This window comes from Myiozetetes cayanensis, unplaced genomic scaffold (assembly GCF_022539395.1).
Source record: "Myiozetetes cayanensis isolate MyiCay16 unplaced genomic scaffold, myiCay2020 scf7, whole genome shotgun sequence".
NCBI classification, from domain to species: Eukaryota; Metazoa; Chordata; class Aves; order Passeriformes; family Tyrannidae; genus Myiozetetes; species Myiozetetes cayanensis.
Window position 1 is genome coordinate 17,255,446 of NW_026087964.1, and position 15,363 is coordinate 17,270,808.

A 15,363-nucleotide genomic window follows, 5' to 3' on the forward strand; every position below is an offset into this window, starting at 1 on the left:
TTTTTAAAATATGAAAACTTAAACTAAAGCATTTTATAGTCTAAATGAATTCAAATAATTATTTCTGGATGTATTTGTATATATATTTATTGGATATAAATATGAGTATTTATTTATAGAACTAAGCACCTATACAATAACTAGAGTTAAAAATCACTAAGAATAAGTAAAAATTATGAAAATATTGAAGAGCTACTTTCTGGTTATTCACATCTTCTTTCCCAATATATGTTAAATTCTATTTTAATCTTTCTTTCTTTATCTTGTATTTTACATTTTTGAGTTCTTCATGACTTGTAATATTTATTTGACATTCAAGGAAAAGTTTCAACAAGATCTTTTGACATCTTTTAATAGAATTTCAGCAAAATTGATTCACTTGTGAAGATAAGAGGGTGTTTTGGGGGTGTGGAAGGTATTTTTAATAAATAGCTACATGGGTTTAATTTTCATCTTCTTAAGTGGGTGAGATGACGTTGACTAGTTAATATGCAGTTTTCTAGCTGTCAGGATTCTTCTAAGAAAACAGACAAGCAAACATTAATCTTGAGTAACATCACTCATTTGTTCAAATAGAACTATGACAAAGCTATATAGGTTTAAATAAGAAAACATAAGATTTAGTAGGAATTAAAATGATATAAGATTTATATAGATTTAAAAAATAAAAATATTAGCCTTTTTAAATGTTAATAAATCACATATGCAGTGTAATACTCTGTCTGCATGGGAGCAGATGTAGCCAAAATAGTTGAAACAATAAAGATCTTTTCTTTACAGATGAATGAGGAGCACCTGTACACAGCTGAAGAGAGTTTTATAAAGGATACTATTTCAAGGGCACGTTAGTTTATTTTCTACAGACACATACAGGATAGGAATTTTAACAGGACAGCTTGTCAATTTATATACTCATATACACATTTAGAACACATTTTAAAACCTGTGTTTTAATCCCTGTTACTTCCCTATCCTGGCTAATTCTTGCATTCAGTGTAAAATTCAATGAGCTTACTTTTACTGTTTTTCTTGATTCAGAAGAATTCAATCATAGACCAGGGCCTATTATTCTAGGCACATTAAAACCAAGTGTCTTGTGGGTAATGAAGGCATTTAACACAGAAATGAGGATCATAAGCTAATAATTCTACTAATAAAGTTTTCATTAAAACTTGACATGGATTAGAAGATCAAAAGATCCAAAACAGTAAACAAACATTTTAGGACAAATTGTACTAGTTTACTAAGAGTTTGTGTTCTTTTTCCCAGTCTTTCTGGAAACCTTAAACCAGATATTCTTTATCCTCCATAAATATCTATAGAGGCCATTTCTGAAGAAGTTATTCAAATAAAGTAGTTATTATTATTATTGTTGTTATTATTATTATTATTATGCTGTATGTGTAGACCTCTATTCAGTTTTAAAAGTCCAAATTGCTTTTGTGTTGTTACAAAAAGGTATTAAAGAGTATGGTTTGGTTTACCATATGTAAATCACAGTCGTGTATGAACAAGTATGAATAAATTCTAACTGCATTTAAAGTCCAGAATTGAATTAAGTTAATATCTTAAGAAGTTTACTGAAAATTATTAATCCCCTCCACTGCAGCTAGTGGATATCTTATGATAGGGAGAATACTAAAGATTTTTATATTAATGGTAAATATACTGGGCTCTGTTTTGCAAAATAATACTCCATCTAACATATGTTTACAAAAGAAGTATAGAAGTATACATATTTTGGCTGGAAGACTTGTAATAAACCTTTAAATATAGAAACTCATCAATATCCATTGCAAATTAATTTTAATTTGAAAGATAACAGGAGGGAAAATACCTTTTACTATTATTTAATTGGAGGTTTGAAAGATGACTGAATTGCCTTCTTGTAAAAGTAGTCAGGAATACAAAGGAATAATTCATGATAGTGATTTAACTAATTTTTAATCTTTTGTATTTTAATAGTTTTTCTCTGTATTTATGATTTATTTTTTTAAATGGCGATATATTTCACCCTCACAACTAACTTTTCTAAAAGAGAAGTATTTTTATTTCCTGTGCTTTTGGAGTGTCTTATCCCTAAGAATTCCGTAAGGGAGCCAAGTGTAACATCAGGAAGAGCCTTTAATTGTAGAATTAAACATTTTTGTAACTGGCATTCTAAAATGGAATTTGTAAATATAAGCTGCATATGGACTATACACCAGTTCATATGCCCATTTTGAAAAACCATTGGCCTTCACCGTAAATATTATTTCAAACTCTGTATAGCCATATCCTTCAACTTAGCTTAGTGGATCCAAGCCTGACCTTAAAATTTTATCTGTAAAGAATCCTTCATGGGTAAACGCAATTCCCTTCAGCAATATATACCCATTAGTTTAGCATTTTGCCATAAGTGTTACAGATTTCCATGGAGTGATACATCAAGTTCATTTGTCAGGATATTGATTCAGTGGTGTAGATTTGGAATTGTCTTGGCCTGTTGATGATGTAGGAATGGAGTACATGAGGAATTAAATGCTTATGTTTGATGCTAATATGAGTGTTTCCCATAGTTTAGATGTAATTTAAATATACATAAATAGAATTCTACACCTTTTTTAACAAGGACAAATGAAATGATTTATCTGCAAATTGTATGACCCCAAAGTAAGTGAAGGAAGAAGTTATGTTCTATGAATAAATAAGTTCAGTTTGGGTTAGAAAGTCTTTCTTTTCAAAGGCAAATTGTTAAAATTTGAGAAATTTTTCACTGATAAATTACATGATAATCAAATACAGAATTGTATTTTGTGAAATACTGCATATGTTTTTTGGTAAAATTATTTATGTAAACCCTGATAATTTTCATTTCACCTTCACTTCTCACTATCATTCACTACATCAGAGTTTTCCTGTCTAGGTTTGGTTACTGGATGATTTTTCATGTGCACATTCCCTGTGAGATACCATCACCTACAGTGGTTTGTGCAGCTCAAAGTCCACTTGATATACCTTAGTTAGTGCTGTAGAGCAATGTGCAGGAGTTCTCCACACTGGTGTAATGTTCCACTATGCAGTTTTAAAGATTACATGCCAGTCAGCAATCCTGTGATGTTAGTCACCTCCTCGTTCATTCATCACTGTTATAGGAAAAATGAAGTATTCATAGGCCACACAGTGACAAGGACATATAAAGAACATATTTGCACAGAAGTGCGACACTAAGCGTGCCTGTGTATGCCTTGTATTTTTATTATTTCCGAAGGTCACTTGGCTGAAGATTGAGTTCTTCCACCTCCTTATGCCTTCAATGCCAAATCTTCATTTTGCTTTCACAAATTGCAAACCCACACTTTCATTTGTACTCCATCTTTGATGATTATTCAGTTGTTCCTATCATTCTCTCTTTTCTGTATCTCTCTTGAAAACATGATAATAATAGGACTAGATTTGCATGAATACTCAGGTTTAATTTTGGAGAATATTATGCCTATATCAATAAAGGCAATCCAGGGGTTTAAGCCATTTTTTGTAAGTTAACTTTGAATTAACCATCATGTAAACAGTGAGTAGGAAAAGCAGGAATATAATCAAAATGTGTTTATCTAAACTACTTAGTATTTTTTCTGCTATTTTTTCAGCTCCAAGAACATAGAAGACAAATGTTTGGATAGATTAGTGAGTTTATTGTTATTTTTACTATATATAATGAGAGAAGGATTGCAACTATTTTCAACTAATTCAGTTAAGACCTATTTACTTTCCAAACTACTTCATAATGGTGAGAGAGAGTATTTCCCTCATGATATTTATTCTTGTAGCCCTTGCTCTGAAGTGCTTTTGTTCTTTCATGTACATACTGAGGTAAGCAGCTGTTTGCAACTCTTCAGCAACAGTGATTGAAACATTATTTTACAGGAAAGCAGGAGAGATTCTCTTCCCATGGAATGAAAAATGAAGTTTCTACATTTTAGCTGTCTTGAGGGACTATTTCCAGTTCTCTCTCATCTGTCTCATTGTAGTAACAATTTAATGTTATAATAGCACAATACAATATGACAACTGTAAAGTCTTAACAACAGGCTTCATTGTTCTCAGCCTTCTCTATGGTTACAAAGTTGAAAAATGAAGATAACACTGTGATGACTTCCAATCTTCATGGAGGCTGGATATTTACTGATTTTTATACAGATTTTATGTCAGTTAATTTTTTTATGTAGCAATTATTGCTTTGGTGATTCACATCAAACAATACTATCCCTTTCTTTACGGCTGTAAGGAAGCCTGAACTAAATCTGGTTTTTAGTACTAGTATATCTGCATCTACACTTTAGTTAAGTATACAGGTATTACTGAAAGGATCAAGTTTTGAGTATAAACAAATCCAGAGACTTTTTTCAGGAAGGAGAACTTTAGCCCATGACTGAGCCACAGCACCTCTCTGCCAGAAGAGCTCACTCCATGAAGGTGCACTTCAGAAACTGCCAGTGCATCCTCAGAAACAGAGAAGTTATGCTCTCTGCAGTACACTAGACATCTTTTTGAGTTCTGATAATGTTACATACTTTTTCACACCCCTCTGGCCTGATCTAAAGGTTTAGCCAAAATGGAGACCTGAACACAGTTTCTCAGCAATGAGTTTAAAATTATGATAAATTACTTCATCCTGATTCAATTCATTCAGAGATTAATAACGATAGCTCCTATTTTAATTAAAACCATCTCCTTCTCCCCTGCCCTCCAAATTAAGAAAACAAGGAAGACAGAATTTCTGTTGTGAACTGCATGCATTAACACATTTAAGAAAATCTCTTTTAAAAAATTCTCATTGCTCCTAAGCAACTTAGGTAGCTTCACAGCCTGTCTCCTAAACAATCCTATGGCCTGGACAGAACAACAGCATAAGTGTATTAGTAAAACAGTGCATGAGATCTTTTCACATTTGCCTGTCTTTAGATAAAGTCACACTGAAGTGCCAGTTAAATCTCAGTGAAGGACTTCAGCGTTTTACAGCGGGTGAGGCTTGTTCCCTGTACACAACTGCTGGTATTGCAGAAGTGGCAGTAAATTGTCAGAGCCATTTTTATAGTCTGACAGTATTTTCCAGAGGAGGCAAGATCTCCTCCACAGTCTTGCTGTGTAATCTACATGCAGAGAATGACAGAAAGAAGCAGATGGCAACTTCTACATTCTCCAGGAACCACAAGTTGGAGTACCACAGGCATGCTGTCTTTATGCTACACCTTTTGGCAGATGGCAACAACGATGTTTAGCCTGTATATGTGATAGAGTTATAATGGAAGTCTATCCAGTTAAGAGAATATTTGATGTGGTAATGATGGGGAGTGCAATATCTTTCTAATGCTTTCTGGCATCTGTATTTTCTGTTTAGTTGACACAAACCAGGGGAAAAAAACCAACCAAACCTGAACTATTTAATAAACCTTCTTTTTCTCTGAGCACTGCTGAGTCAGAAACTTGCACAAAAAAAAGTAAGCAGATCAGTCTGTGTAGATGCGAGAATCATTGAAACAACAATCTGATTAACAAAACCTTAGTGAAGTTTTAGTTCAATGAACAATCCAGTAGTAAACCTCAAAGAAGGAAGGATACCTGTACAATGTCTCTTAATTACTGTGGTATTACAATCATGTCTGGAATGAAAAGCACCTATGGTTCTAATATTAACAGATTTAGGGATAAAGAGTGAGTGAATGTATAGCATACCATAGTGTTTTTAATGGGAAATAATGTGAATAATGAAAAAAGGGCATAATATTTCACATAGTACTCCTCATGCATTCTTCCTTGCTTATCCATACAAATGAAAGAACATACAAAAGAGTGCATTCTCAGCATCAGTGGTTTTTGACATCAGTCTCTGTTCATATGAGTAGCCCCACTGACTTAATGGGTCTATTCATGTCAAAAAAGATTTCTCATGCAACCATAGTTTGCAGGGTTCCTCCTAGGTTCTAAAAGAGACCTTTATAGCAATGCAAATCACTAAGTAAGTAAATTATAGGTTGTTTCTTACTACAGAAGCCTTTGATTTCAATGATTTGGTGATCTGAGCCAGGTGGAAACTAATTACTTGAAGCTTGCTTAGTACAAAAATGACTAAGTGGTAAAGAATGCCCAGGAATACGAGTGACTGAGCTCTTCGAAAATGTGCTTGCCCTCTTCTTCCTTATAAATGAGCTTCAGGTATAATTATTGTTTCCTAACACAATTAATCTTTATGATGAATGACACACATTAATGTACAGAGAATAGTATGTAATTAACTTATTTCTCATAGTGGTTGTGTTTCTGACTGGTTGAAGAGAGGCAGGAAGTGCAAAAAGTTATAGTATTCAGGGATATTCCACAGAAATACTTGATGAATAAGTGTAGAAAGAAAAGGAAGAATAGGGATCATAAACTGCATGTTCTGGAAGACTATTTATGAGGTTTCTCAGCTGTCCTCTGATGTTCAGCTTGTCTTAGGTAGCAAATTAAGTGAACGGTATAATGGCAAATTATACAAAAATTTACTTTGAAATATTCCTTCATCTAATGATAAAGCTGTCAAGGTTTTGGAAAGTTTTAAGGACATAAAATTAAACCTTCAGAAACGCACTGCAACTCAATTTCTGTGGCTTGTTATTATGGATCTAACTTATCCAATTAACACTGTTGATCTGAAAATCAGCATCAGTGGAAGCCAATAGAAAGACTCCATAGATTTAGTAAGCTCTTTATTAGAAACTTATTTCACCAACAATCCTGGCTAATTAAACCCTTTGGTAGTAAAACAAAGATCCCATTAACAGCATTGCAATTTCAAGCTGAAATGAGGTAGAAGGACCACAAATAACAATTTTTTTTTCCTTGAAACCAGTAAATATGCAAGTGTAATATTCTCTCTGATATATTAGAACATACTTTATGTTTTCGTGGAGAATTAAGAGCAACACTTTTTTGAAAAAAATTGTCCATTAAGATTTATTTCCCAGAAATTAGGAAAATTTTATTTTACTAATTTCCAGGAAATTTTCTATTTCCTTTCCAGTATAAAATCCAGGATTTTATATTCCTGCAGATTATGCTGTATGTCTGAATACCTATATATACATCATTGGTTATATTCAGTATTTTCCTCCTATCTGGAATTAGTGGTAATATCTTGGTGAGCAGGATTTTAAGTTGCAAATGCTATGTCAGATGGAGACAGATTTTTATCTGTGCATAATGTGACCAGCTAGAGTGCTTCTTGCTGTAACACAAGCATGCTACGAAGATTTCATAATCTTAGTTTTTCTGGAAATTTCGTAGTCTTAGTGGTTCTGGACAGACTCCCAGTTTTAAAAGGAGAGAAGATGACCAACACTGTGCCCGTGGTAACAAAAGCCTTTAATCAGAGTCTGGAAAATTAATTCTCTGTAAGAACATAAGGATGCTTTCATACCTTGTAGTCACCTTCTTTTGCAATGCTTTATGTTTTACTTGTGGACTCTATCATAAACTGAAGCTAAAAAAAGAAAAGCAAAAGCAAACCTGCTGCCATCAGCATGCCTTGGTGGGAAATGAGTTTCAAACTGAAAATTAATACAATGAATGGTACGACTACAACATGTGGAATATAGAGTGAATTAAAAAGGGGAAATTGCTCTTTCTACTGAGCAAGCTTTTTGGCATATTTTTATTCATGCATTTGATAATACTGTTATCCTAACATTGTTCTGCCTGTAAAGCTTTTCCAACAATATACAAGAGCTTTGTTTTTTCCTTCACTGTGATGACTCTGTCCTTTGGTATTTTTCATAGCTTGACATGAGGCAGTAATGGTTCTATTAGCTGCACTGTATCTGCTGAGCTTGCTCTTTTCAGGGAACATGTCATCACCAGTGCCTTTCTGCCGTTTCCTTATTAGCATGTGCCCTTTACTGACTCTGCAGGAGCTATCGCCTAGAATTAAATATTTTCTGCTAGACCTGTCCTTACTCTGTGCAAAATGATTACAATCCATTACGCCATCCTTTTGCTGACAGGCAGATACCACTGAGATTGCAATAAAATTGCTCCACATTTAAATACGATACTAGCTTGCTGCATTGAGCATTTTGATAAAAGGAAATGTTGGAAAAAATACTTTCAGTTCACTAACTGGTGATGAATTTTTGAGAAGAAAAATGTGGATAGTTATTAAAATTATCACATCGGCTATTCTGGATACTTGTGGGAAACATAATAATGGAAAATGTAAATCTTTTTATGTCATTAAGATTGCTAATAAGGTATAGAATAGCATAGACATTTAGAAGGGTACAAAAAATTCTAATGGAAAACAAAAGCTTTGAAATTATTCATATTTAATTTTGCCTTTATTAGAAAATACAAATGAAGGATTATTCAGAATTTCCTAGAGAAAGTTCTTTGCATGTCAAAAAAGTCCTATGTGCAGATTATTAAGATTTTTCATTGGAGAAAAGTGAAATGCTGTAGTTATCATTGTTGCTTTGAATGTAAAAATTTTGTTAACATATTTGTCTTCCTTTCAAACCCTATTCCAACAGAATCTCCAAGGTGACATTGTACAGTTACCTTTATTTTTACCAAGACCCAACCTCCAGCATTGTAAAAGATGTTGATGTGAGCTGCTCCCAGTGGGTGTAACACTCTTGCTGCAGCTTCTTTGGAGATGGTAGGAATTTTTGCTGTTAACATCAGAGAAGGTGGCTAAGCTCTCACCAAGTGGATACTTTCTATTTGGCTCTATTATTTCGAAAAATGTTGTTCCATAAGTAAAATACTGCTTGAAATTAAAGCCTCCTGCGTCACTACGCTGCCTTATAGACAGGACTGTGCTCACATGGCACAGTAAAGTCCATTTTGTATGTGAAAGCCTAAGGACACATTTTGTAATTCTGATACTTTTTGCTTTAATAAGCATGTTGCTTTGGCTAATCTCCATCTCCCACTAGCCTTAACAATCTTAACTGTTATCAGGCTCAGTACTACTATTTCTGAAGAATGCCTCTTTACAGATACAACTCCCTGCCATGAAGAATTTACCATATAAACATATCAGTACATTCCTAACCTATATTTTGTAAAATGTTTTACATTTTTAGCCTTGAGGGCTGCCTTTCTTTAGTATCCAGCTATTTTTTTCATGTTTTACACATGAACCTGTATGTACCAAAGGAAAGATAGATCACTGTCACATTGAAATTTGTATGCCTGTTTCATAAAAGTCATATGCTTCATTTACATGGAATGATCAGCTACAAAGGAATATACTGTATAACACATAACTTCAAAATTAATATCCATTTTGGAGAACATGTGTCCTACTATGAGACTGTAGCTTATGTCTGAATGCCTTAAACCAAGAAGGGGACCATTTTGAACAGGTCGTCATAGGATATGGCAATATTTAAAGACATTTTCACCACTGCACTTTTATATCTAAAAATAAACAAAGTGTTATTTCAGAGATTTGCTGAATTATGAAAGATAATTTAACGCATGTGTTTTCTGCCATCTGCCTTTGCGTTTGAAGATTGTCTGATGAATCACTTCTTTACGCTGTGCTTCTGATTTCAGGGACTTAACGAAGACTTATTTCCCTAATTTTTCTTGAAAGTTGATTAGTTTCCTGTTGAAACCAAAGAACTAGAACTATTAACCTGTTTATATTACTCTTAGAATTAAAATACAACCCTCAAGCCTCAACCTTACCATTATTGTGTCTATTCTTCTGGATACACAAAATTAGACCCTGCATCCTATATTCAGATTTAAATCATGATGAAATTAGGTGAGATTAAGCTAGCCACACCTTAGGTGATTGGGTTGTGAAATTAAGGTTGACAGCAAGACTACATGAACTGCAGCTGTGGCATATACAGCTTAAACTAGTTCAAGTGTGGTTTCCTCATAGGACTCATCAATGGTAGGAGATCTGTACTGGATCAGGGTGATCTGAATCAGTCAAAGAGAGCTGGTCAGCAGCTTGTCACTAAATCAACTTTAACAACTTTGCTTGGACCACCCTGATTTTCAGAAAGCTCCATTCTGCACAGGAGCCTGAGAAAGATTCTGAGGCACCATTGTTACTGCCAGCCTGTGAAATGGAAGCCTTCTCCTTGACTGCTGAATATGTATCATGGGTCTCTTGGTCATATGAGCATACTGATATGCAGTCTGCAAGGGCCTACATCCATGGCATAGCATGAGATCTGGAATCTGTTAGTGCTGAACTTCATGCAAAAAGGCCATTAAATTCACGGACTGTCTATGCAAACACTGTGTGTAATGTATTTGGAAAGCCTTTTTGTGTCAGCTGGGATTTCACACCCTTTATACCAAAAAATCCTGTAAATCTAGGTTCTGTATGAGCAAGTCTCTTGTACGTGTATTGATGTGAAGACACACTGCACTGGAGCTGTTTGCCTGCAGGGAGGCAGCGACAGAAGTTGGAAGCTACTTTCCCATTATACTTTCTGGCAGCTACCAACTCATGTCTTCCAAGTGTGTGGGAAGATATGTGTCTGTATTTATTTATTTATTTTTAACCGTGATTGTTTTTTAGATTGTTTGCTGCTGTCTGAACTTTCAGCTCTCTGCAGACCAGAGCTGAAGTAAGATTGCATTACTGGACCCTGGTGTAAGCACAGAAAGTGGGCATGTATCATATGTTAGGTTTCAAATTATTTTGTTTGTTGGATGCAGCAGTGAGATATGCTCAACATATTGAACTACTAGAGAAAAATACTTCATTGAGATGTTCTGGGAACCAACATGGGTCCTAAGGGTGCAAATTCAGTGGGGCTTCAAGTTCTACCTTCACTGAAGTGAAAGCAGGGACAAAATCTGTAGTAACAACAACAAAGCTGGCTGAGACTGGAACAAAGAATAGTATTTGTAGCCAGCTTACACATAGGGAATATATAAGCATATGGATCCATCATTTTGTGACTCAAGAACAGATGACTGTCCAAGTTGGGAACTCCAACAGAGTACCCCCAGTTATTTCTATAAAGCTGACAGTATACAGTGTATTTTCTTATTCTTGCAATGAAATAGATTCACCTGAATCAGAAATGGTTGACAAGTCTTGTCTTAAATATAAATTAAATTTTTAGCTCCAAATTTATGTTACTATTCACAGATCCATTTTCTTACACATGGTCTTTTAAGGTTCCTAAAGCACAACCTTCCTTGAGAAGGAAGGATGCATAGGATATTCTCAAACATAATTACTAAGTGAAAATAGCTTCATTCAGTCATTTGCTAAATTTCTGTAGTCCTGATAAAAGCCCCAAAAGTTTGCCCACAGTAAAACACTTCCTAAAGTGTTATCACTGTTGCTTACATGTGCACATTCAAAGATAAAACCTGGTTTATTATTTCTGAGTTTTTTTGTGTGTTGTTTGTTTGTTTGGTTGGTTGGTTTGGTTTCTTTGTTTTGTTGGGTTTTTTTAATTCAAAACAGGACAAAACCTGAAAAAACATAATTGATTTTCTGTACTTCATTGTGGCCTATATGTCACATACTTTGTGTTGATCCACCACTGATGCTAAGTTATTTATAAGGGTTTTTTTAATGTATGTATATATATATACGTATATGTACATACATACAGACATATGCACACACAAGGTTTTTGTAGATAGTTTTTGTATGTCTACCCAGTCTGGTGACATGATAATAGATGAAAGGTTCTGCCTTTTTTTCTTTAAATTGTATATATAATACTAGAGGGAAACAAAGACCAGGATCCAGAAGGTAGAATTTAGGAACAAGGAATGACAAATCCAATACAATTTCAGATATTTAAGCAATTTTATTAAAACTAAGAATTAAAGAAACTGTTTTTGACTTAAATATGAGCTTTATCTCAAGCACCTGTTATGTATGAAAAATAGAATGAGAATTGTATGGAATTTTTCTACACAAGATAAACTACTTTGCTTTCTAGTATACTCACTTGTTTCAATATTCTTATAGTAACATCAGTAGGAGTGACATTCAGCTACACAGAATTTTCCTGTACAGATGAATCCGTAACAAAAGTGTACAAAACCCCATCAGTTACAGGCAAAATTTTCAGATGATAGGCTTCTACTGCCATGTCTAGAATTGGCAATATCATTTTCCATTTAAATTTTCTGAGTGCTAGGGAGGTTCAGCTCATCAGTCCATTACTTCCTGTTTGTATTCAGCCATACTGATCTTACAACACAGAAAATGTGCCATTCTGCCCAAGAAGTGGGGAACAGAAATTGTGATTGTCCTCATATTTTAAGGAAACTTACAACAATAAGGTCTAATCAGAAGGTATTTTTGTACATTACCCTAAATATTGCATCATTTACATAATAGATTAACAGTCTGTTTCACACCTTGTGTTTCTCTGCATAATTTCCATTTGTAGCTTTGGAATTTTAAGTAGCTCATGACTTGAAATTAGATATTACTGCATTCCAGATGTCTATACAGTGTGTAAATTGTCTATAGTTTCCAAAGAGAAGGCCTACTTTTGGAAATATTTCCTTTAATTTCCTACTTTGTGTGTGTATAGTTTCTAGTAAGAATTTTTCTAGTAAAAAGGTAAGAACCTTTTACAGGTTCTTTTCTGCTGAGCTATATCTTTCATTAAGAGTAAATAAATTGAACGGCACTTAAATAGGAAAAGAAATGAGGTATATTCTGATGACTGACATCTAATCCAGAAAATGATTTTTGTTTTAAAGAGATAGTGGTTGTAAATAATTTTAATCCTAAATATTTGGGTTGTTATTGCACATAAGTTCCAAACCATATAACAAGAAGCAACTTTACTGTTTCATTGATGAAGATGCTATTATTTTGAAACCATTGATTATTTCTAGCCCTAAAAATAAGGAATTTCTGTCTTTAGAGAATGAATTTTTAAAAATGAAAAAAAAAGTCAATATGTATGTGTGCATGATCTGCATACTTACATGAATGCGAATTTAAAGTATGCCATTTGCTTCATGCTACTTAAACAAACAGCTTATACATTTCAATTTGCAGTTTTATTTAGTTTGTAAGTAAGTTCCAAGGAACAAGCAGAGATGTATTTAGAAATCTAGACATTTTTTTAATACTCTTTTTCTGTACAAAACCCATTCCTCATCTTGTACTGCTTTTCAGCATCGAGTTTTATGCAAGAAAACACAACGGAAAGGGAGTGCTAGTAATGCTCAGTTATTCACAGAAGAGAGAGAGAGAGGAAGAGGGAGAACAGAGCAAAATTACCTTGTCTTTTGCAGAGTGTTCAGCAGCAAGGAAGATGTTTGTGGCTACCGTGTATCTATGACTGTTGGTATTGGCCCTAGTTGAAAGCCCTCTAACATAGGAGTAAGCAAAGCAAAAAAGACAGTTTATTAATGTGTTTTTCACTGTGTTTTGAAGTCATTCAGCATGTGAAAGAGTAATTTTAATAGCTCTTATTTCTTTTGATTAAAGCATATAAAGGGAAACATTAAAGCCAAGTACTATAAAATACAGGGTGTCATGCAAAAGATGATTTGTCATTGCTGCAATCAGCTTTGCATCTCCTGTTTTGCTAATATGTCTCTCTCCTCAGTAAAACCTCTGTAAATTCTGTTAATTTATAAATGTGGCTATTGTTTTAGCTATTCTTTGTACTATTATCTTTGGATTTGTTTAATTTGGTGTGGGGATAAGGTTATTTTAGTACATTTGTAGAGATGTATAGTTTTTCACCTGATCCATAACAAAAAAATATATATCATTTCAAAATAGTTATTTTAAAAGAATGACTTTGAACTTGATGCCAGGCTGCATTTTGTTATCTCAATGTTACCTCAGTTAGAATATACTATTATTGTGTATGTGCAGCTCTTACTTGTGCACTGATAGCGTGAATGATGGACATATGGAACTGTATATACTGCAGTGGAACTGTGGGCATTTTTGTAGTGAGGCCTTGCTTAATTCATAGACAGACAACAGAGATAGCTGTCTTCCCACTGTATGAATTAGAACTCAAATTCTCAGTGTTCTGTGAGAAGTTTATCTTGTTTTTGCGCGTGACAAGCATGGTGGGTAAATTGTGGTATTCGTGTGTTGTCATGGGATTATATTACCTGTCTACTTACACCACTGATAATAATGCCAACCTGATTAATGTGTCTGGTTTTATGACTCTGCTTTTGAATAAGCTTCAAAAGGTCTTGGTGTTTTACTTCAGTGCTTCTTGAAGCTGATTTTATCTGACGTACTTTAGGCACAGTGGGTTCATCTGCCTCAGCACACTGGAATGTTCTTGGCTAATTGACATAAATGTAAAATGTTTAAGGTGTAGAAACTAGAACTCAGTGCAACCTATGTAGCAGGGTAAAGAAAGATGAGCAAAAAAAAGAGGTATAAAAGGAGAAAACAAAAATCCTAGAGGGGACTTTACATTCATTTTGATTAGGTGGATTTAGACATAAGTGCTGTTTTTACTGGTGGCTGCCTGCAATGAAAAATTATGCTCCTATAGCTTCCTACAAGGGCATGAGAGTCATTGTGGGGCTGTCTGGTTTGACATTAGACAGTACCAAGAGGAGACAGGAATGTGGAGAAAGGGAGGGTAATTATAGTGAGCTTGTTCTTTATCGAGCAGATTTTTTGAAAACTGATGATCAATTTATTTAACAGGATGAATAACTGCATAACTAGAAAAAAATGTGCTAATTTCTGGTTTTGTTTGTTCCACGCCTACGTGCTTTGTTTGCATTTTCTATAAGTTTTGAAAGAATATGCATTTCCTATTTAGAAGGCCAGAGTGCTTAGACATGCTGAGAAAGGCCAGCAGTAAATATGGATGCAGAAAATTTCAAGCGAATCAAAAAAACTCTTTTATTAAGAAATTTTAGAATTTCCTCTGAGAATTTCCTTACTGTGAAACCAGCTATTTCTACTTTTTTTTAGACTCTAATTCCAAACATTTTTTTATTTGTTTATGTGACTGTTAGATGTGACCTGATATAACAAGATATTATTGATATATCAGTGTTCTTTGCAGTGAAAAGCTGAAAAAAACAAGTCAAAATAATAAAAAAATTGAACATGTATCGAAAAATTTCTCTTGGCTTGATCCACCAAATAATCTTTCCTTAAACTTGACCCATTTTCTACTTGTTTCTAGTTTAACTCATTTAAAAAAAAAAAAAAGTGTTTTTAAACAAAATTTCAGCCAATTGCACCGAATAAGTAGCAGAAATTATGAACATTTAAGAGTTGGCAAACCCAAATTTTATTTAATTCCTCCTTAAAAAAAAAAATTGCAGAACTGAGAAATTTATGAAAAGATGGAAAAGAAAGAAAAGGTAATAAACTCACATACTTTCATA

The 15,363-nt window shown here is 33.9% G+C and overlaps 1 protein-coding gene across 6 annotated transcripts in view; it reads left to right on the plus strand.

The window, feature by feature from the left end:
* Nucleotides 1-15,363, plus strand: part of PCDH7 (protocadherin 7) — a 265,989-nt gene that overhangs the window by 75,316 nt on the left and 175,310 nt on the right. For 3 of the 6 annotated variants that reach the window (XM_050338665.1, XM_050338669.1, XM_050338664.1), the window contains exon 2: nt 781-840. The exons of the other annotated variants lie outside the window; for them this stretch is intronic. In XM_050338665.1, the coding sequence (XP_050194622.1) occupies nt 781-840 (60 nt within the window). The remainder of the gene's footprint in view (nt 1-780; nt 841-15,363) is intronic. 6 annotated transcript variants of the gene reach the window in all.